We start from the raw sequence: 22186 nt of genomic DNA, 5'->3' as shown, positions 1-22186 counted from the left end.
CCCAACCCCTGTCAGCCAAAGTCCTGTGCTGGCCTTCGCGCCTTTGCTTCTCCAATGATCTTCGATTCAAGTTCCTCTGCGTGCGTCTGACGTCCGACGCACGCAGAGCAACTTGGACACAAAATCATTGAAGAAGCAACGCCTCGAAGGCCAGCACAGGGCTTCTGCTGACGGAGGTTGGGGTCCCCCATCAGCACAGGTACTGGACGGCGGCGGGGGATGTTTTTCGCCGAGAAGGGGGGGTTGACTGGGTCGCGGAAAGGGGGGGTGAAAACGGAGGGACGGCAGTGTCTGGAACAGCGAGGGAGGGAGGGTGAGGGATGGCCTTGCTATCAACCGTTTCCTTCCCTTTTGAAATGGGCATTTTTTACTAGTTTTTTATGATTTTTAACCGTGAAAATGACCGCTCACCATTTGCCTCACTGACAGGAATTGTCAGCAATATTCTTAGAAACAAATTGCTATACATTGCAAAATAAGATAGTAGATGTAAATCTCAAAGTGGACATATTCCAAACACTAAAATGAAAATAAAATGATTTTTCTCTACCTTTGTTGTCTGGTGACTTTCTTTTTCTGATCATTGATAAGTCTCTTGACTCTAAAGTTTAGCAATTTCATTAAAGCAAAATATATTTTCACATATCACAGACTCTTCCTATCCAAGGAGAATCTTTTATATAAAAACAAACACCAAAAAAAACCAATCAGATTTTTCACTTACCAGCTATTATACACTACACGTTAGCTAAACTTCCTCTGGTACTGTTGGAACCACCAGCCAATGAAATGGCTTTCAGCTGTAGCTATCGGTTACCTGATAATTATGCAGGCAAGCCCTCCTCTGGGTGTACAAGCTCAGAAAAAAAAAAAACCCAAAAACTTTGAACCACTTACAGATTTTAACAATTACACTATTTAGTTTTTATTTCTCCCCAGTCTCAGTTGCACACCTCCCTCCAAACCTGGCTGTTCTCTTTAATTTGAATGTTGTTCAAGCTCACCCTGAATGAGGAGTTCTTTTTACACCAATGGCATATATAGCACTCGGTGTATCCTTTCAAACAAGTTCAGCAAAGCCTGCCTGTCTCAGTGAGCACTGCTGTAGGAGAGGGGACAGCAGAGAAGAGAATCACAGCTTCAAGTCAAACATTTTGCAAGTGATCTGACCTCAGGAAAAAGGTGCTGGTAGGCGCCCTCCAGAGGTCAGCGCCCACACGCCCTGGACTCTGAAGTGGATTTAACAGCTCCTATCAACAACAGCACGGCCACGGAGGCCGAAGATGAATTTTAAACACCTCGGGGTGGCTGGCGGGGGTTTGGGGTCCCCCGCCGGCTGAAGAAGTAGTTTTTAAGGCAGCGGCAGGTGGAAGCGGACCTCGGCTGGCGGGGGTTGGGGCCCCCCGCCAGCAAAGGTAAGCAACGGCAGCAGGGGAGGGTTGGCGGCGGGAGGGGGTGGAGAGAGTCATTGGTGGCGGTGGGGGCTCTGACAATGGCGGGGGGGGGGGGGGGGGGTCGGTGGCGGCGGGGGGGGGGGGGGGCTAAAATGTGCCCCCTCCCTCTGGCTCTGGCCCCCCCTACCGCCAGAGTCCAGATACACCCCTGGTGTGTATAAGTATATCTCTAGCATATTCATTTGAGGTCTCCTTAAAATCAGACTGTCCAGGCAGTCCTTGATGGTTAAGCTGTGAACTACTCATCTACACTATTTATTTTGTAAAGATTTCTTTGATCCATAAAGAGGACACAAGGTAAAGAATGGTCAGATGTAAAATTGTTGCTGATATGCACTTCTCATGGTAGTCTCTTCTAAGGTGTTTTCCCCTGATATTGTGGAGTGGAACTCTATGAAACTAATGTTATATCATCTATTTCCATCATGGTTTAAACTGATTAATTAACAGTTTCCATCTGTGACAGAACAGTGTGCTTCAAGCCTGTAAAATTGCTTTTATTAAATCTTGAAGTGCATTTCTCTAGTTTGGCTAGCAGGTGCTGCATATTATGTTTTAAACTGTTACAAAGAACTGATCTTTCTTTCCTTAGTTAACACAGATAAAAAAATGCCTGAGTGATGTAACCAGCTTTTTTTCAAATGTTGTTGTTGACTGGGCTCTGATTGGCCCAGGAGCTTTTTTCATTTAAATTGTACTGGCTTTTGCTCCAGTTTCAGCCCTGGAGAAGAGAGAGCTCTTTGCTGAAGCTCTATAAACAGCTATATGCCCTGATCTCCCCAGGTACTTTCTAGGAAGTAAACAAATGTTTAGTTAGTGTTATAATTGATCCATATATCAGTTACCTGTTATTGTTTGCTGATCGCACTATTTTGTTGCACTGTTAAATTTTTAAAAGGCAATAAACAATATTTAGTTTATTGCCTCTCTGTCTGGACTGATAAAGAATCATGGTGGTTTGTGTGTTGGGTCTGTGAGTGCTTTCTGGGAACTGTGGGAGCACTGGGAGTATGGCCCCCAGTAACCTAGAAATCACTGGGGATAATTTGAGAGCAGGAGACTCACCCAGAGGTGGTTATGATCCAGTTGGTGGGAGGAGGGTGCTAGTGTAGAGCATAAGCGGCAGGTGTAGGTGGACCTGAGCTATACTGGGGATCAACCCTCTAAGTGGCCACGGTGTAACTCCAGGTGGGTGGCTGGGCATTTTGGTAACACCATCCTTTCAAAACTAGTACTCAGAATGAATGAAGAAACCAGGAGTTAATACCCCACTTATTTTTTTAGTCAAATTATACTTCCAAATGCAGAACTGAATTTACTTAGTTGAGCAGACCCATATACACTTGAGAGGGGCTTAAAATAAATGTAAAATCAAGATGGACATACCAGTCTTGGCCTTCTATCCACTGAGCCAGCAGATGTCTGACCTCCATAGGGAAAGTATCATCATAAAAGTGGTCTACTTGCTCTAGAAACTTAATGTCTAGTTGTTGGACTTGACTCCACTGAGACATGCTGAAAAATGAATGGAAAAAACAATATCAATTAGTCCAATCATGGTTAAGTGTTACAAAGTACTATAATGGAAAGGCTGTTCAGATTTTTGACTAAAATTCTATATAATCCAAGTAGGTTTATCAAGGTTTAATTTGCTGAAGTGTTAACAAATTGCATATTACTTCTCCACATAAATATAAGAAACACATATTTATATTAACTATACAAAACCTGCTGTAGCAAATCTTTTCTCACAGGTTAAATCCGGACCCCGATAGTAGACCAGTGAAAAATATGGAGAAAAAGACCTCAGAAATGCTGTCAACATGGAACAAAGTTTTCTCCAAAAGGGACAGACTCTCAATAATCATTGGTCAAAAAAACTCCACCTTAACACAAATTTAATCAAATCAGAGTCTAAGCATATCTGTGAGTATAAACTAACTCAGTCCAAAGTAAGATACCAAATCATAACAAAATATTTCAAAAACATGAATTTTAGAAAACTTATCTGACATGATCATCGAAATAATTCTCAAGTTTCAACTTGATCTTCAAAATGCAGATCTTCAACCATTCTGACAGGGATCCCTGTTTCACTAAAACAAGCTGCTTTAGGGAACATTCATGTATTCCATAATTTACCCAATCAAAAGAACTGTTCAAATTCTGGGAGAGAATGATGATGTTTGAAATAAGGTATTGTGAGCAGTAAGTCAGTCCTTCCTTTCAAACACATTTCAGTCCCTCTTGGTCACAGATCTAGTCTAATCATCATAAATTCTTGATTACAAAAAGAAATTTAGGGGAGCAGAAAATTATTTATGTGATTTAATTATGTTTTTGGGGAAACCCATGGCCTGTTTGGGTTATACCAGGTGCATGCACACAGGAGCCAAGCTTACAGCGGAATTCTTCTGCGCATGCGCCAAGCACAGTCCTCCAGTCAAACTCTCTAAAGCTCAACGCTACGAGCGTGCTTATATTTGCATCTCATTAGCATTAAGTATTAGGGTGTTGAACTTCTGCTCTGTTCCTGTGGTATTTTTACAGCACTATTCAGAATAGCGCTGGAGTTTTGAGCAACTGGGCCTCAGTGATTCCATTTAGCATTACCCTCTGTTGTTTGTCAGTCAACCAATTTCTACTCCAGTTTACTGCCTTGTGACTCAACTCCCAAAGCTGTTCAGTTTATTCATAAGTCTCCTATGAGGAACAGTATCTACTTTTCTGAAATCCAAGTAGACTATATCTAGCATATGCCTTTGATGTAGTTCTCTGGTCACTTAATCAAAGAAATTGATAAGATTTGTTTTTGACATGCTTCTGGTAAAACCTCAGATCTGCTATCCCACTGAACTGTAGATACTTTACTATTTTTTTTCCTTCAGTAGTGTCTCCGTTATTTTTTCACCAATGAGGTAAGACTTACTATCTTGTAGTTTCCTACCTCTTCTGTTACTACTTTTGTGAAAAGGAAACACAGCTGCTCTTCTCCAGTTATAGTAACACAACACAGTAAATGATGGCAGATAAAAACCTGAATGGTCCATCCAGTCTGCCCAACAGTCACACTCATTATCAATTCATGATTAAACCAACAATGAATTCGATATAAAATACTTGATTATGCCCTTTCTTTAGCGTTTCTGGGACATAGACTGTAGAAGTCCACCTGGCCCTGTCCTTACGTGCCAACTACTGGAGTTGCTGTCGATGAGCGGCCTGCAAGATCAGCCCAGACCTGGAGACAGTGGGCATGACATTGGGCTGGAAGTCTCTCTAAGTCCTGACGGAAGAGACCCTCCTCCTCAACCGGTGGTAAGCAGTTCTCCGATGGCGGCGTCTGCAAGCTCGAGTACTGAAGTGTTAGCAGGCAGTGCAAGACGGGAGGCAATTCTATCTACTTCGTAAGGAAAATCTAATGAGGGGACGATAGGAGCGGTTGGAAGTGACACAACAAAGCAACATGGCGAGGTTTTTGTCTATAAATTTCCTTTAAAAACCTGTTGACGTAACGCTAGACAATTTGTGGCTGCTGATTGCAGAACTAGGGAAGGCACTATGCCCCCAGATGAAGAAGATGAACGAATTGTTTTGGACGGGAAAGTAAAAGAAATTGAAAATGAAGTTAAATCAGTGACAGTACAAACTAATAATTTGGAGAAAGAAATTCAACAGATACAGACATTGCAAATGACTATGGTGAAAGATCTGTCTAATCTCCGGAGAAAATCAGAATTACTTGAAAATTGCACTTTATAAATTTTCCTTTGCAACCTCTGATTTCTCCAAGGGAGATGTTAAAGAACTACTTTAAAGAAGTACTGGACATTAGTGATGAACATATTCCTCCTGTTTCCCAGGTTTTTTATATACCTGGGAAAAAAGAAGAGAATCAATCAAAAAGGAATGTTCAAAATAATCAAGAACTAGATGTTTCAGCTTTGTTAGAAAGCTCTGATACAGAGCAAATAACAGCATCCACTTTATTGGCTACGGTTGCGTTAACCTCAGATAAGGTCTGGATACTGAAGAAGTTCTTTCAGAAAAAAGAAAAATCTTTTAGAGGTTTACAAACCTGTGTGTTTCCAGACCTATCGAGGGAAGCACAAAAGCGTAGACAAAAGTTTTTGCAACTGAAAAAGGAGACGCTTCAATTAGGCACAACTTTCTACCTTAAATACCCATGTAAATGCTTGGTTACCTATCAATCAGTTAAATATGTGTATTTCGATCCTAAGCAACTGGTCTCCTTTATAACATCTAAAAGAGCTCTTATTCAAAGTTAAACTGATCCTGTAACAACCAAATCTCGATTTTGTATTCCTTTTTGTGCTTTACTTCTTATGTTTCTCCAGTATTTGGAAAATTGGACTCCTCTTGTGGACTTTTATCAAGTGGATAAACTTGTGACATGCAAATTAATAATTATAAATAAATAAATAAATAAATAAATAAAGTGTAGTCCTGTGCCGAAGTGTCCCAGTGCCGAAATGTAACTGTGCTGAAGTGTCCCAGTGCCGAAATGTGCCTGTGCCGAAGCTTCCTGGTGCTGAAATGTCCCAGTCCCGAAGTGTCCCAGTGCCTAAATGTCCCTGTGCTGAAGTGTACCAGTGCCGAAATGTGCCTATGCCAAAGAGTCCCAGAGCCAAAATCTGCATGTGCTTAATTGTCCTAGTGCCGAAATGTGTCGCTGCCGAAATGTCCCAGTGCTGAAATGTGCGTCTGCTGAAGTGTCCCAGCGTAGAAATGTGCCTGTGCCGAACTGTGCCTGTGCTGAAGTGTCCCAGTGCCGAAATGTAACTGTGCTGAAGTGTCCCATTGCCGAAATGTACCTGTGCCGAAACCTGCCAGTGCTGCTGTCCCAGTGCCAAAATGTCCCAGTGCCGAAAGGTGCCTGTGCTGAAGTGTCCCAGTGCAGTAGTGTCCCAGTGCTGAAATGTGCCTATGATGACATGTGCCTATGTCGAAGTGCCCCAGTGCCGAAATATGCCTGTGCTGACATGTGCCTGTGCCGAAGTGTCCCGGTGCTGAAAGGTGCCTGTGCCGAAGTATCCCAGTGCCTAAATATGCCTGTGCCAAAAAGTGCCTGTGCTGAAATGTGCCTGTGCCAAAGTGTCCCAGTACCAAAATGTACCTGTGATGAATTGTTCCAGTGCCGAAATGTACCTGTGCTGAAGTGTTCCGGTGCCGAAATGTGCCTGTGTCGAAGTGTCCCATTGCCAAAATGTGCCTCTGCTGATATGAGCCTAGCCCAAAGTGTCCCAAAGCCGAAATGTCCCAGTGCCAAAATGTGGCTATGCTGAAGTGTCCCAGTGTTGAAATGTGCCTGTGCCATTTTCCCAGTGCCGAAATGTACCTGTGCCGTAGTGGCCCAGTGCCTAAATATGCCTGTGCCGAAACGTGCCTGTGCTGAAGTGTCCCAGTGTCGAAATATGCCTGTGCCAAAGTGTCCCAGTGATGAAATGTGTCTGTGCCGATGTGTCCCTGTACCGATATGTGTCTGTGCCAAAGTATCCCAATGCCAAAATGTGCCTGTGCCGAAATGTGCCAGTGTCGGGGTCCCAGTGCCAAAATCCCCTAGTGCTGAAAGCTGCCTGTGCTGTAGTGTCCCAGAGCCGTAGTGTCCCAATACCGAAATGTGCCTGTGCCGACATGTGCCTGTGCTGAAATATGCCTGTGCCAAAGTGTGCCAGTGCCGATATGTGCCTGGGCCAAAATGTGCCTATGCCAAAGTGTCTCAGTGCCGAAATGTGCCTGTGCTGAAATGTGACTGTTTGAAGTGTTCCAGTGCTGAAATGTCCCAGTGCCGAAATGTAACTGTGCTGAAGTGTCCCACTGCCGAAATGTGTCCCAGTGCCAAAATGTCCCAGTGCCGAAAGGTGTCTGTGCTGAAGTGTCCCAGTGCAGTAGTGTCCCAGTGCTGAAATGTGCCTATGCTGACATGTGCCTGTGTCAAAGTGTCCCATTGCTAAAATCTGCCTGTGCTGAAACGTGCCTGTGCGAAAGTGTCCCAGTACCGAAATGTGCCTGTGCTGAAATGTGCATGTGCCAACTTGTGCCTGTGCCGAAGTGTCCCGATACTGAAATGTGCCTGTTCCGAAGTGTCCCAGTGCAAAATATGCCTATGCCAAAGTTTCCCAGTGATGAAATGTGCCTGTGCCGAAGTGTCTCAGTGCCGAAATGTGCCTGTGCTGAAATGTGCCTGTGCCGAAGTGTCCCAGTGCCAAAATGTGCCTATGCCAAAATGTGCCTGTGCTGAAGTGTTCCAGTGCCGAAATGTGACTGTGCCGTAGTATCCCAGTGCTGAAATGTCGCTGTGCCCAAAAGTGCGTGGGACGAAATGGGCCTGTGCCAAAATGTCCCAGTGCCAAAATGTGCCTATGTAAACTGTGCCTGTGCTGAAATGTACCTAAGCCAAAATGGGCCTGTGCCAAAATGTGGCAGCGCGAAAATGTCCCAGTGCCGAGGTCCCAGTGCAAAATATGCCTGTGCCGAAATGTGCCATTGCTGAAGTGTAGTTAAGTGTAGTCAAGTTAAGTAAAGTTAACTGTAGTGTAGTTAAGATAAGTAAAGTTAAGTGTAGTTAAGTGCTGTTAAATTAACTGAAGTTGATAAGTTAAGTGTAATTAAATTAAGTATAGTTAAGTGTAGTTAAGTGCAGATAAGTTAAGTGTAGTTAAGTGTTGTTAAGTGTAGTTAAGTGAAGTTAAGTAAATTTAAGTATAGTTCAGTGTAGTTAAGTCAGGTGTATTTAAATGTAGTTCACTTAAGTTAAGTACTTCAAGGTAAGATCTCTTAGGTTTACGCACTCTTAACTTAAGAGCTCTTAGGTTTAAGTGCTCTTAAGTTAAAAACTCTTAGGTTTAAGTGCTTTTAAGTTAAGTGCTCTTAAGTTAAGTGCTCTAAGGTTGAGTGCTCAAATTTGGGATCAAGAAGTCTTACATCATATAGTCAGTTGACTTTTCAAGAAATAGAGGAGGTCTTTTAACAAGTGACCCAATGTGACCACTAGTGGTAGTTCTGCAGTTAAGTGAAGTTAAGAGAAGTGTAGTTAGGTGTGGTTAAGTGAAGACAAGTTAAGTGTAGTTAAGTGAAGTTAAGTGTAGTTAAGGTAAGTGAAGTTAAGTGAAGTGAAGTGAAGTGTAATTAAATTAAGTATAGTTAAGTGTAGTTAAGTGCAGATAAGTTAAGTGTAGTTAAGTGTTGTTAAGTGTAGTTAAATGAAGTTAAGTAAATTTAAGTATAGTTCAGTGTAGTTAAGTCAGGTGTATTTAAATGTAGTTCACTTAAGTTAAGTACTTCAAGGTAAGAGCTCTTAGGTTTAAGCGCTCTTAAGTTAAAAGCTCTTAGGTTTAAGTGCTTTTAAGTTAAGCGCTCTTAAGTTAAGTGCTCTAAGGTTGAGTGCTCAAATTTGGGATCAAGAAGTCTTACGTCATATAGTCAGTTGACTTTTCAAGAAATAGAGGAGCTCTTTTAACAAGTGGCCCAATGTGACCGCCAGTGGTAGTTCTGCAGTTAAGTGAAGTTAAGAGAAGTGTAGTTAGGTGTGGTTAAGTGTAGTTAAGTTAAGTAAAGTGTAGTGCAGTTAAGTGTAGTTAAGATAAGTAAAGTTAAGTGAAGACAAGTTAAGTGTAGTAAAGTTAATTTAAGTGTAGTTAAGTATAGTTAAGTGTAGTCAAGTTAAGTGTAGTTAAGTAAAGTTAATTAAAGTTAAGTGTAGTGTAATTAAGTGTGGTTAAGATAAGTGAAGACAAGTTAAGTGAAGTTAAGTGTAGGTAAATTAAGTTTAATGAAATTATGTGTAGTTAAGTGTAGTCTTGTGCCAAAGTGTCCCAGTGCTGAAATGTGCCTGTTCCGAAGTGTCCCAGTGCGAAATATGCCTCTGCCAAAGTGCCTCAGTGCCAAAATGTGCTGGTGCCAAAGTGTAGTTAAGTGAAGACAAGTTAAGTGAAGTTAAGTGTAGTTACATGTAGTTAAGTTAAGTATAGTTAAGTGTAGTCAAGTTAAGTAAAGTTAAGTGTGGTGTATTTCAGTGTAGTTGATAAGTGATGTTAAGTGTAGTTAAGTAAAGTTAAGTGTAGTGTTGTTAAGTGTAGATAAGTTACGTGCAGTTAAGTGAAGTTAAGTGTAGTTAAGTGTAGTGTAGTTAAGTGTAGTTAAGTTAAGTAAAGTTAAGAGTAGTGTTGTTAAGTGTAGATAAGTTACGTGCAGTTAAGTGTAGTTAAGTGTAGTTAAGTGTAGATAAGTTAAGTACAGTTAAGTGAAGTTAAGTGTAGTTAAGATAAGCAAAGACAAGTTAAGTGAAGTTAAGTGTAGTTAAATTAAGTTTAGTTAAATTATGTGTAGTTAAGTGTAGTCTTGTACCGAAGTGTCCCAGTGCCGAAATGTAAGTGTGCTGAAGTGTCCCAGTAGTGAAATGTGCATGTGCCGACATGTGCACGTGCCGAAGAGTGCCTGTGCTAAAATGTACCTATGCCGAAATGTGTCTGTGCCAAAATGTTCCTGTTCTGACGTGTCCCAGTGCCGAAATGTGCCTGTGCCAAAGTTTTTCAGTGGCAAAATGTGCCTGTGTCGAAGTGTGCCTGTGCCAGAATGTGCCTGTGCCGAAGTGTCCTGCCGAAGTCTCAGTGCCGAACTTTCCCAGTGCCGAAATGTGCCTATTCTGAAGTATCTTAGTGCCAAAATGTGCCTGTGCCGAAGTTTCCCAGTGCCGAAATGTGCCTACTACCGAGGTATCTCAGTCCCAAAATGTGCCTGTGCCGAAGAGTTCCAGAGCCGAAATGTGCCTGTGCTAAAATGACCTGTGCCAAAGTGTCCCAGTGTCTAAATATGCCAGTGCTGAAAAGTGCCTGTGCTGAAATGTGCCTGTGCCAAAGTGTCCCCAGTGCCGAAATGTGCCTGTGCCAAAGTATCCTGGTGCCAAAATGTGGATGTGCCAAAATGTGCCTGTGTCAAAGTGTCCCAGTGCCAAAATGTGGCTGTGCTAAGTGTCCCAGTGCCAAATGTGCCTGTGCCAGTGTCCAAGTGCCGAAATGTGCCTGTGCCGAAATGTGCCTGTTCCAAAATTTGCCTGTGACGAAATGTCCCAGTGCCGAAATGTGTCTGTGCCGAAGTGTCCAAGTGCTGAAATGTGCCTGTGCTAAAATGACTGTGCCAAAGTGTCCCAGTGTCTAAATATGCCTGTGCTGAAATGTGCCTGTGCCATTGTATGCCTGTTTCAAAATGTGACTGTGCCAAATTGTTCCTCTTTTGAAATGTGCCTGTGCCGAAGTGTCCCAGTGCCAAAATGTGCCTGTGCTGAAATGTGCCTGTGCCGTTGTATGCCTGTTTCGAAATGTGACTGTGCCGAATTGTTCCTCTTTTGAAATGTGCCTGTGCCGAAGTGTCCCACTGCCGAAGTGTCCCAGTGCCATAGTATCCCAGTATGGAAATGTGCCTGTGCCGAAGTCCCAGAGCCAAAATCTGCATGTGACTAATTGTCCTAGTGCCGAAATGTCCCAGTGCTGAAATGTGCGTGTGCTGAAGTGTCCCAGCGTAGAAATGTCCCAGTGCCGAAATGTAACTGTGCTGGTGTCCCATTGCCGAAATGTGCCTGTGCCAAAATCTGCCAGTACTGCTGTCCCAGTGCCGAAAGGTGCCTGTGCTGAAGTGTCCCAGTGCAGTAGTGTCCCAGTGCCGAAATGTGCCTATGCTGACATGTGCCTGTGCGGAAGTGTTCCACTGCTGTAGTGTCCCAGTGCCATAGAGGGGCATAATCGAACAGAAACGCCTATCTCCATGGGCGTTAATCTCCGAGAACGGGTCCGTGAAGGGGCGGAGTGAACCGTATGTTCCAAAACAAAATAGACGCCCATGGTTTATTCGCCAAGGTGTGAGCTGGGCGTTTTTGCTTTTCACCGATAATGGAAAATGAAATCGCCCAGCTCAAAAACGAATACATCCAAGGCATTTGTTCATGGGAGGGGCCAGGATTCATAGTGCACTGGTCCCCCTCACATGCCAGGACACCAACCGGGCACCCTAGGGGGCACTTTTACAAAAACAAAAAAAAAGGTAAAAGAGCTCCCAGGTGCACAGCACCCTTCCCTTGGGTGTTGAGCCCCCCAAATCCCCCTCAAAACCCACTGCCCACAAGTCTACACCAGTACTATAGCCCTAAGCGGTGAAGGGGGGCACCTACATGTGGGTACAGGGGGTTTGGGGGGGTTGGACGACTAGTAGCATTAAGCAGCACAATTGTAACAGGTAGGGGGGGGATGGGCCTGGGTCCACCTGCCTGACGTCCACTGCACCCCCTAACAACTGCTCCAGGGACCTGCATACTGCTGCTTGGGAGGAGGGTATGACATTTGAGGGTGAAAGTAAAAAGTTGTGAAACATCATTTGTTGTGGTGGGAGGGGGTTAGTGACCACTGGGGGAGTCAGGGGAGGTCATCCCCGACTCCCTCTGGGGGTCATCTGGTCATTTAGGGCACTTTTTGGGGCCTTATTCGTCAAAAAACAGGGTCCAGGAAAAGTGCCCTAAATTCTAGCTACAAACGCATCCATTATCGGCGAAGGGCGCCCATCTCTGTTCGGGTGATAACCACGCCCCAGTTCCGCCTTCACCACGCCTCCGACACTCCCCCGTCAACTTTGTCCGCATCCGCGACGGAGTGCAGTTGAAAGCGTCCAAAGTTCGGCTTTCGATTATGCCGCTTTATTTGTTTTTGTGAGAAGAACGCCCATCTCCCGATTTAGGTCGGAACTTGGGCGTTTTTCTCGTTCGATTATAAGCAGGATAGTATCCCAGTACTGAAATGTGCCTGTGCCGAAGAGTCCCAGAGCCGAAACGTGCATGTGCCTAATTGTCCTTATGCCGAAATGTGTCGATGGCGAAATGTCCCAGTGCTAAAATGTGCATGTGCCAGAGTGTCCTAGTGTAGAAATGTGCCTTTGCCGAAGAGTCCCAGAGCAGAAATGTCTCAGTGCTGAAATGTGCCTGTGCATAATTGTCCCAGTGCCAAAATATGCCTGTGCCTAATTGTTCTAGTGCCAAAATGTGTCGATGATGAAGTTTCCCAGTGCTGAAATGTCCCAGTATTGAAATGTGCCTGTTCCGAAGTGTCCCAGTGCTGAAATGTGCCTCTGCCGAATCAGCTGTGTCCACTGTGTATATGTTTGCTCCTGTACTTCTGTCCTTTTTACTGTCATTTGATTTCATAGGGTTTAGATAATTATTTTCCTCTTAGTTTTCTGACTTTTGCCTCCTCTATTGTGGTGGGCTTGAGATATGCTAACGATTTATATTTCTTTTCTACTGTATATTTTTTCTTTTTTCTTCTAAATATAGAATGTTACAGTACAAGTCTGGTATTGCTCGGTGACTGTCATGGGATCTGTAAGGACTATTACTGGGTATGTATGAGGGAATCCACATATTCTATGAAAACATGCATACAAGCAAACTAGCTAATAATGGTGGGATTTTACATATCATCTGCAATACATTTTCAGCAGATGTAAGGGGCTTTTTTACTAAGGTGTGTAGGCGCCTACACGCATCCAACGCATGCCAAATTGGAACTACCACCCGGCTACTGTGTGCCCTGAGTGGAAATTCCATTTTTGACGCACATCCAAAACACACGGTCTGTGCCGATCTCCAGTGGCACTCTCCAGTTAAGTGCTACTGATTTTATGCCCCAGACCCAGTCAGCAGGTGTTAACATGGTAGGAACCACTCTAGTATCCATACTTGCCAGTAATAAATAGTATGTAGCCATAACAGAAAATTAGAGACATCAGCTGTACAGAATACATTCAGTCCTCTATTCCGCCATTGTACATCCCATCTTGAAGAAACCCAATCTAGACCCCTCACTACCTAAGCACTATCATCCCGTTTCAAATTTGACCTTCATGTCCAAGATCCTGGAGAAGGTTGTATTCCAACAACTTACAGATTTCTCGGAAAAGACCTTGGCATTACAACCCTGTCAATCTGGCTTCAGAGTCTACATTAGTACACCAAACTGTCTTAGCTCCATTACTAAGTGAACCCCATTCTCATTTTGATCAATACAACATTGTTCTCGCTATTTCTTTGGACCTTTCCGCAGCTTTCTAATCTGTTGCTTTCCCCATCTATCCTCGTTGGGTATTTCTAGCTTTGTCCTCTCCTGGTTTACCTCTTTTCTGTTCAACTGTTCATTTCAAGTCATCACTGTAACTTCCACTTCCCAAAAAAGACAGCTTCACTGTGGTGTTCACCAGGGCTCCATCCTGTCCCCCCTCTTATTTAACCTATACCCGAGTCCATTGGCAGCATGTATACAGTCCTTTGGGATCTTAGCCTATCTTTATGCTGACGACATTCTTATTATTTACTCTACCAACCTTCTTTGTCTTTCAATCTCCCCTTTACAGACTTGTCTAGATACAGTACCAAATGGCTCTTTGATCACCAACTTGTATTGAATACTGATAAGACTGTTACCGGCTGGTTTTTAGGTTCATGATCAATCCCTATTTCACCAGTCACTCTCTTTGGATCGTCCATCTCCCCAGTTCCCCACTTCTGTTATGTTGGGGTGACTCTTGATTCCTTTCTCTTTCCTTCCCCATATTTCACACTTAACAAAACTCAGTTTCTTTACCTTCCGTCAGTTAAGGACCATCCACCATCTTTTGATCACGATCAATTTCATGCCCTCATTCTCTCATTTTTAAATCTCATCTAGACTACTGCAACATCAATCTATGCAGGTCTTCCATGTACCACACTGAAGAAACTACAAACACTTCAAAATACAGCCATTAGACTACTCTGCCATGCCAGCCGTTTCGATCACACTATTCCTTTGCTACAACATCACCACTAGTTACCTGTTGAATATTGGATCACATATAAAATTGCATTACTCACCTTGGCTTTAAGGCTTTCAGAATAGGCATCCCTGACTAACACACGTGACTTACACTCCATCCAGGGTCCTCTGATCTCTAAATGACCATCATAGGTCCTACCAGGTCCAAAATTCGCATGACTGGAATCCACCAGGCATAGTGCCTTTTTCTTTCTATCCCCTTACGTGTAGAACAATCTACCTCTTTCCCTTCGTGATGACCTCTCTCTGAAAAAGTTTCAAATCAAACCTGAAGATTTGGCTTTTTAAGCAGGCTTTTGGAGAGGCAGCTTGACGAGAAGTGCCATTCAGAGATTACAGAATCCTTTAGTATTTTATTGTTACATTGTCTCCTTCTACTATTGATTACTCCACTTTCAGGCTTATTTTTGAAAGAAAAGGACGCCCATCTTTTGACAGAAATCGCAAGATGGGCGTCCTTCTCACAGGGTCTCCCAAATCGGCATAATCAAAATCCGATTTTGTTGAATATGGAAACTGAAAGAACGACGCTTATTGTTTCATTTATATTTCAACAGGACCAAGAAGCAGTAAAACGAATGTATTTTAAGAAATTACAGTCCCTATTTCGGGGAAAAAAAGTTTGGATGTACCCGGATATCACTAAACAGACACAAGAAAGGAGGAAATTGTTCCTCTCAATGAGAACTGAAACATTAGCTTTGGGGGCGTCTTTTTATCTCAATTACCCATGCAAGTGTGTTATTAAATATTTGGGTTTAAAATACATTTTTTATCAGCCGGAACAGCTGAAAGCGTTTATAAACCTGACAAGAATTGGTTAACTGTTAATTTCCAATTAGATGATTATTATTAGTTGTGGGATATGAATCGTGCTAAGCAGTTTGTAATATGGATACTTTACCTTGATGTAATTTTTTCAAAGACTAGCCCCCCCTGTTTCGGTGGTCTAAAGAAGAGTAACTTTAACAACAAAAAATTTACTTGTTTATAATTTGTTACCTATCTGCATTACCTGTCAAGTGTAATAAGAAATGTATAAATACAATTTTTTTTTTAAAAGCTGATTGTGGGCGTCCTACACTGCTTTCCGTCGCGGGGACGACCAAAGTTCATGGGGGTGTGTTGGAGGTGTAGCGAAGGCGGGACTGGGGCGTGCCTAACACATGGGCGTCCTCGACCGATAATGGAAAAAAGAAGGGCATCCCTGACGAACACTTGGACGACTTTACCTGGTCCTTTTTTTCTTACGACCAAGCCACAAAAATGTGCCCGAACTGAACAAATGACCACCGGAGGGAATAAGAGATGACCTCCCCTTACTCCCCCGGTGGTCACCAACCCCCTCCCACCCTCAAAAAAACATTTTTAAAAATATTTTTTCCAGCCTCTGTGCCAGCCTCAAATATCATACCCAGCTCCATGACAGCAGTATGCAGGTCCCTGGAACAGTTTTAGTGGGTGCAGTGCACTTCAGGCAGGCGGACCCTGGCCCATCCCCCCCCCCCCCCCCACCTGTTACAATTGTGGTGGTAAATGTGAGCCCTTCAAAACCCACCAGAAACCAACTGTACCCACATGTAGGTGCCCCCTTCACCCCTTATGGCTATGGTAGTGGTGTACAGTTGTAGGGAGTGGGTTTTTTTTTTGGGGGGGGGGGCTCAGCACACAAGGTAAGGGAGCTATGCACCTGGGAGCAATTTCTGAAGTCCACTGCAGTGCCCTCTAGGGTGCCCGGTTGGTGTCTTGGCATGTCAGGGGGACCAGTGCACTACGAATGCTGGCTCCTCCCACGACCAAATGGCTTGGATTTGGTCGTTTCTGAGATGTGCATCCTCGGTTTCCATTATCGCCGAAAATTGGGGACGACCATCTCTAAGGTCGACCTAAATTTTGTGATTTGGGCATCCACGACCGTATTATTGAAACGAAAGATGGACGCCCATCTTGTTTCAATAATACGGGTTTCCCCGCCCCTTCGCCGGGACGTCCTGCAAGGAAGTCCTCAGGAAAACTTAGGCGCCCCTTTCGATTATGCCCCTCTTTGTCTTTCAGTTTGTCCTTCTCTATATGCTGTTCTTTCTGGAGTGAATGTGAGTCTTTCCTATCAGCAATTGGAATTCCTTCCCCGTTTCCTACTGTATATTTTTTGTGTTTTAGCCTGTACACCGCTCTGCTCTGCCCTGGCAGCTAGGGCAGTCTAAAAAGTTATAATAAAGATAAAAGAAGAAGATTGCTCTGCTTCTTTGCTTAAACATGACTTAAAATAAAGCCAGGACATTTGCCTACCTGTTGGTGTTTAGGGGGACCTAGGGTTGCAACTGGAGCCCAGGAAAGGAGCTTTAAAGAGCAGATATGAATTGTAGCCTTGTTATATCTATGTCCTCCTTTTGGTTTTGAACTACCTTTGTTTATTCATTGTTGTAGCTCTGTTGGTTACACAATGATGGGTTTTTGTCCATCAGTCCTCCATACCAGTAAGTGGAGTGAAAGGATGTGGTCAGTGAGCGAATGAAGCTTGGTGAGAGTGACTAATTATGTATGGTTGAGAAAGGCTCATGAGAGGTGAAACTGCGTGTAAGTGAGACATGAAAGAAAATAAGAAGTATGAAAGTATGAGGAGGACAGCGAAGGTAACAGGAAGGAGAGAGAAAGTAGCAGTGGGCCTGTGGCAGAAACAGAGTGGAGGGACCCCATAAAAACCAGATTAGGAGCCAGATGCACAAAACCTAACGAGCCCACAACTTACGTTTTAAACTGGTTCCAGGCAGTTTAAAACGCAAGTAGTTTACCGGGGCATGCACCAAGGGCATTTTTCCTGTCACGGTAGCAGGCAACGAAAACGGAATGCAAATTATCCAAAGGCTATTATAATGAGCTGCAGTACCGTTGCAGCTCATTATAATGAGATGCACTACCGTTTTTCCGATTCCCTTACCGTAGAAACCCTAACATGAGGTCTGCACCTCTCGTTAGGGCTCCTGTGAAGGAATCGGAAAGGAAAAGAGCCCCAAAAAAAGGTAAAAAAGGAAAAAAAAGCAGCGAGCGCACGTGAGGGGCGTCCTTTATGGACGTACTCTGCCTGCGCTTGTGATCGTGTAGGCAGGCAGAAGGGTGGTGTGGCTTTTTTTCCCCAACATTCTCACAGTTAGCTCTTTCAATTGAAGAATTCCCATCTATCACCTATCTTCTATTGTATCAGGCTCTCTCGCTTTTGCTTTCCTCTCTTGAGTTCTTGAGCTTTTCAGGTAATCAACAGAAATAAAACAAAATAAAACATGGAAAAGAAAATATGATGGTACCTTTTTATTGGACATAACTTAATTTATGTCCAATAAAAAAGGTACCATCTTATTTTCTTTCCATGTTTTATTTTGTTTTATTTTTATTGATTACCTTTAAAAGTGGACTAACACGGCTACCACACCTCTCTGAGCTTTTCAGTTACTGAATTTGCACTTTTAGAAGGCCTGTTGCAGTTCTTAGGCAATTTTAACATTCATGTACATCAATTTTAACATTCATGTACATTGTCCCTCCATTCAAAGTGAAACTGATTTTTTTTATCTTTATTGAAGTTCTTAATTTCATCCTCCTATCCACTGCCACCAGGCTGGACATTGCTTAAGTGTAGAGGCAGATAGGAATTTAAATTCCTGCTCTCCTCCCCCCCCCCCCCCCCCCCCAATCAGCCTTCAATTGTGTCTTTTATCATGAACAGATCATTACTTGATCAGCTTTAGTTAATTTACCTGTCTTCTTTTATCCGTAAATCTGCCTCCTTTACTCTTTGTCAATTTAATCTATGAGATAGAGAAGTTTTGCCACTGAATATGTTGCAGGTTTACCAAATTTTTCTCAGTCTACATTAGATGAAGGATTTTGATCTTTATCTCTCAAGTAACTACTCTGGACGGCGGGTTAAAATATTGGGTGTGCTCGAGCACCCACGGAGTCGGTGCCTATGACCAGGAGTGCAGAACCTGTGTTAGCAAAATTTAAGGAACCATTGAAAACATGCTTTTTTACCAAAGCTTTTGGGCGATTAGGGTGTTTGAAGATGCAGGGGTGGCATTTACCTGCATTTCATTTTCTAAATAATTTTCACCCCAAATCATCTCCTTCCCTCCATAATCTTCCAGTTCTCTGAAATACCTTCTCCCACACCCCTTCAGTCTCTCATATACTCATTCTACACTAATCACCCCTCTGAGTGTGTATTTCTCAAGGTTGGTGCAAGGGTATCAAGTGCTTTAGTCAAAATTTCAGGTTTGGGCAACCCCATCCCCAATTATCTTTCCAGCACCTAAGATTTTGATACTTAAGCTCAACAATTATGATTCCCCTCCAACATCATTTCTCTCAGAATAATCATGTAAAAATGCATATGTGGACATGATAATTTTAAATACAAATTTTGTTTTGTGTTGTCTGTATATCTATATATCTACAGGGTGAAGCAAAAACAAGTTACCCCCTACAGTTTTATGCAGTTTTCTTTGCAACTACTTTGAATTTCCATAAGAAATTTTACATACGTATTTAGTCATCATACGTATTACTATTCATCAACATTTAGGTGCTGATTTTGAAAGCAGATAGACTTACAAAGTTATATAATTATCTTAAGCTATGTTGATGTTACTGACATTTTAGCATTACTAGCTAGTGATTTGTGCGTGTTACAAATGTTTGAGCTAAAACACCGTAAAATAATGTCATTCAAATGATACAATTAATGTGTCAGAATTTTGCAGTCACTGTGAATGCTCAGTGTTCACCCCTTGCTTTAACACAGGCCTTTGGTCCCTTTGGGAAGTTCTTTACAGCCTTGGTTGGCTGTCCCAGAGCACCTGCAGCACTTTCTTGAGTTCGGCAATTGTGTGCGGCTTTGGATGGAGCTTGTGATAGGCCTCCAACATTGCTCCTCGGACATGGTAGTCCGAGGTAGTCTGGCAAATTTGTCTACAAAAGTCTACATCATTGTGACATCATTAACAGTAAGCTGGTACCCCCCCTTTCTTTTCTTTTTTTTTTTCCAAATAATGGTAGTTTTACAGTGCAAACATTTTTGAAAGCATGAAAATTACTGGGTGGTCATGCTAAAAAGTCTGTAACTTCACCTTGTTGAAAGATAATCTCATTCCACTTGGCACATAAATATAGATAGTAACAGCAAATAAAGCTATAAAAGTTCACGCCAAAATTCTAAGTGGTTGCTGAGAAAACAGCAACAAAAACTCTAAGAGGTTTTTTTTTTTTTTTTTTGCTTCACCCTGTATATCCATATATATAAATATCTATCTATCTCTAAAAGGGGGAGTCTTACCAAGGCCACAAAGAAGGATTGAAGAGTATAATGGAGAATCCTATCCAAGACTTAAAGGACTTTTCAAATTGCCTATCCTTTTTTTTTTTGTTTGTTTGTTTTGACTTTTTACCTAAGGTTATTATCAGGCTTATTTTCGAAAGAGATGGATGTCCAAAAAGTGACATAAATCGACACTTGGACATCCATCTCACAGAGACATCCAAATCGGAATAATCGAAACCCGATTTTGGACGTCTTTATCGGAAGTCCGTCGCAAGGACGTCCAAATCTCAAGGGGGTGTATCGGAGGCATGGTCAAGGCGGGACTTGGCCGTTCCTAAGACTTGGACGTCTTTGAGCCATAATGGAAAAAAGCAAAGACGCCCAGGAATAAAACTTGGACGTTTTCACCCAGACCTGCTTTTATTACGAATAAGGCACAAAGAGGTTCCCCAAATGACCAGATGACCAATGGAGAGAATCGGGGATGACCTCCTCTTACTCCCCCATTGGTCACTAACCCCCTCCCACCCTCAAAAAACATCATTAAAAATATTACTTTCCAGCCTCTATGCCAGCCTCAGATGTCATACTCAGGTCCATGACAGCGCATGCAGGTCCCTGGAGTAGTTTAGTAGTAGGTGCAGTGCACTTCAGACAGGTGGACCCAAGCCCATACCCCCACTACCTGTTACCTTTGTGGAGGGAACAGCGAGCCCTCCAAACCCACCAGAAACCCTCTGTACCCACATATAGGTGTCCCTCTTCATCCATAAGGGCTATGGTAGTGGTGTACAGTTGGGGGTAGTGGGTTTTGGGGGGGGTTGGGGGGCTCAACACACAAGGTAAGGGAGCTGTGTACCTGGGAACATTTTATGAAGTCCACTGCAGTACCCCCTAGGGTGCCCGACTGCTGTCCTGGCATGTCAGGGGGACCAGTCTACTACAAATGCTGGCTCCTCCCACGTCCAAATGGCTTGAATTTGGACATTTTAGACTTGGAAGTTTTTGGTTTCGAAAATGGCTGAAAATCAAAGATGTCCAAATCCAAGGTCGTCCATGGTATTTTCGAACACAAAGATGAACGTCCATCATTTTTCGAAACTGGCCTTCTCCCCGCCTCCGAATTTGGACATTTTACAAAGACGTCCAAATTCCAACTTAGACGTTTCTTTCGAAAATGTCCCTCTATTTGTACAAAATTAATTTGGGGGAATACACTAGTGACTAAATAAAGGTGCTTTTATAGAAAGGTTACCTGCTTGTGTGCCTTGTAGTTTTTTAATCTTGAGTATCTCTTTGTGACCTTGGGTAAGTCACTTAACCTTCCTTTGCCCAAGGTACAAAATTTAGTGGCACTTTTATCAAGCTGAAGCAAGCTTATTGCAGCAAAAAATGGGTGTGTTCTGTGCTAATCAATTAGCTACATTCCCGTGTGCTAACTGATTAGTGCATACTTAGAACATGAGCCCTTACCGCTTATATAATGGGTGGTGGCAGGCAGAGGGAGAGAGAGAGAGAGGGAGAGGGTAGCTATTGCTGAGTAGGGGGAGAGGGGCCTACTGCTTTGGATAAGGAGGGGGCTATAAATGAGCAGGGGGTTGGGGAAGAAGAAAGGGGATACGGGTAAAGGGGAGTGATAAGCAAGCTAAGTCAAGTAATGGGTGGGGTGATGGGAGGGATGCTGCTGGACAAGAAATGGAAGGGGAAAGTAGAGTGATGGAGGTCAAGAAAGAAAGAGGATGTACAGCACACAGTAGGTGGGAGGGGGAGTAGAATACAGGTCAAGGAGTGAAATGGGGAAAAAAAAATGGGATGCAATGGAAAGACTGGTGAGGGAGAAAAAGGGGGATGCTGGGCAAGAGGTGAGGAAAAGGAGAATTCTTGGCAGGAGAGCATTCTGTGTTGGAGCAGCCATTAGTTTGTCAAGGAGGGGAAGATATAATTCTGAATATCTGGCTCAGATGCAGAAATGTCTGGTTTCTGCACTGCCTACTAGAATGCAAATGGACAGGAAGCCTTCTAGAGTTTGTCAGCGGTCTTTGATTGCAGACCTTTTGGCTCTTTTTCAGGTTACTTCCTTTTCAGTGAAACATTGATGTGGTTGCTGGTTAGTCTACTTAGATATTTAGAGTTACTACTACAGATACTAGTATTAGACATTTATATGGCACTACAAGGTGTGAACAGTACTCTACAGACACACAGAACAGACACTGTAACCTTAAAATGTATCTGTCTGTGGGTGTAGCCTACCTGGATTTTTGGAGAGAACTATTTAAGGCCCTGTAAATAAGGAGCTGTGAGAGTGTGCAGGAATCCTTTGCTCCAGGTGCTGGGAGCAGTGGGAAGTTGCCTCTCTGTATAACTGGCTTGGCCCAACAGAAATAGCTATAGTCATAGGGGCCCTTTTACTAAGCCGGGTAGGCGCCTATCAGGCTCATTTTCAAAGCACTTAGCCTCCCAAAGTTCCATAGAAACCTATGGAACTTAGCCTCCCAAAGTGCTTTGAAAATATGCCTCTATGCGTGTCCTACGTGCGTCATTTT

The 22186-nt window shown here is 43.1% G+C and overlaps 1 protein-coding gene across 2 annotated transcripts in view; it reads right to left on the bottom strand.

Annotated features, from left to right (window-relative positions):
- The window catches only part of STAT4 (signal transducer and activator of transcription 4), a 227136-nt gene that overhangs the window by 182442 nt on the left and 22508 nt on the right, over window positions 1–22186 (bottom strand). For both annotated transcript variants that reach the window (XM_030210264.1, XM_030210265.1), the window contains exon 2: window positions 2841–2969. In XM_030210264.1, coding sequence (XP_030066124.1) covers window positions 2841–2968 — 128 coding nt within the window. In that variant the 5' untranslated portion in view covers window position 2969. The remainder of the gene's footprint in view (window positions 1–2840; window positions 2970–22186) is intronic.

Source organism: Microcaecilia unicolor, chromosome 7, assembly GCF_901765095.1.
Source record: "Microcaecilia unicolor chromosome 7, aMicUni1.1, whole genome shotgun sequence".
In the NCBI taxonomy this organism is placed as follows: Eukaryota; Metazoa; Chordata; class Amphibia; order Gymnophiona; family Siphonopidae; genus Microcaecilia; species Microcaecilia unicolor.
This window is presented reverse-complemented; position numbering and strand designations above follow the sequence as displayed.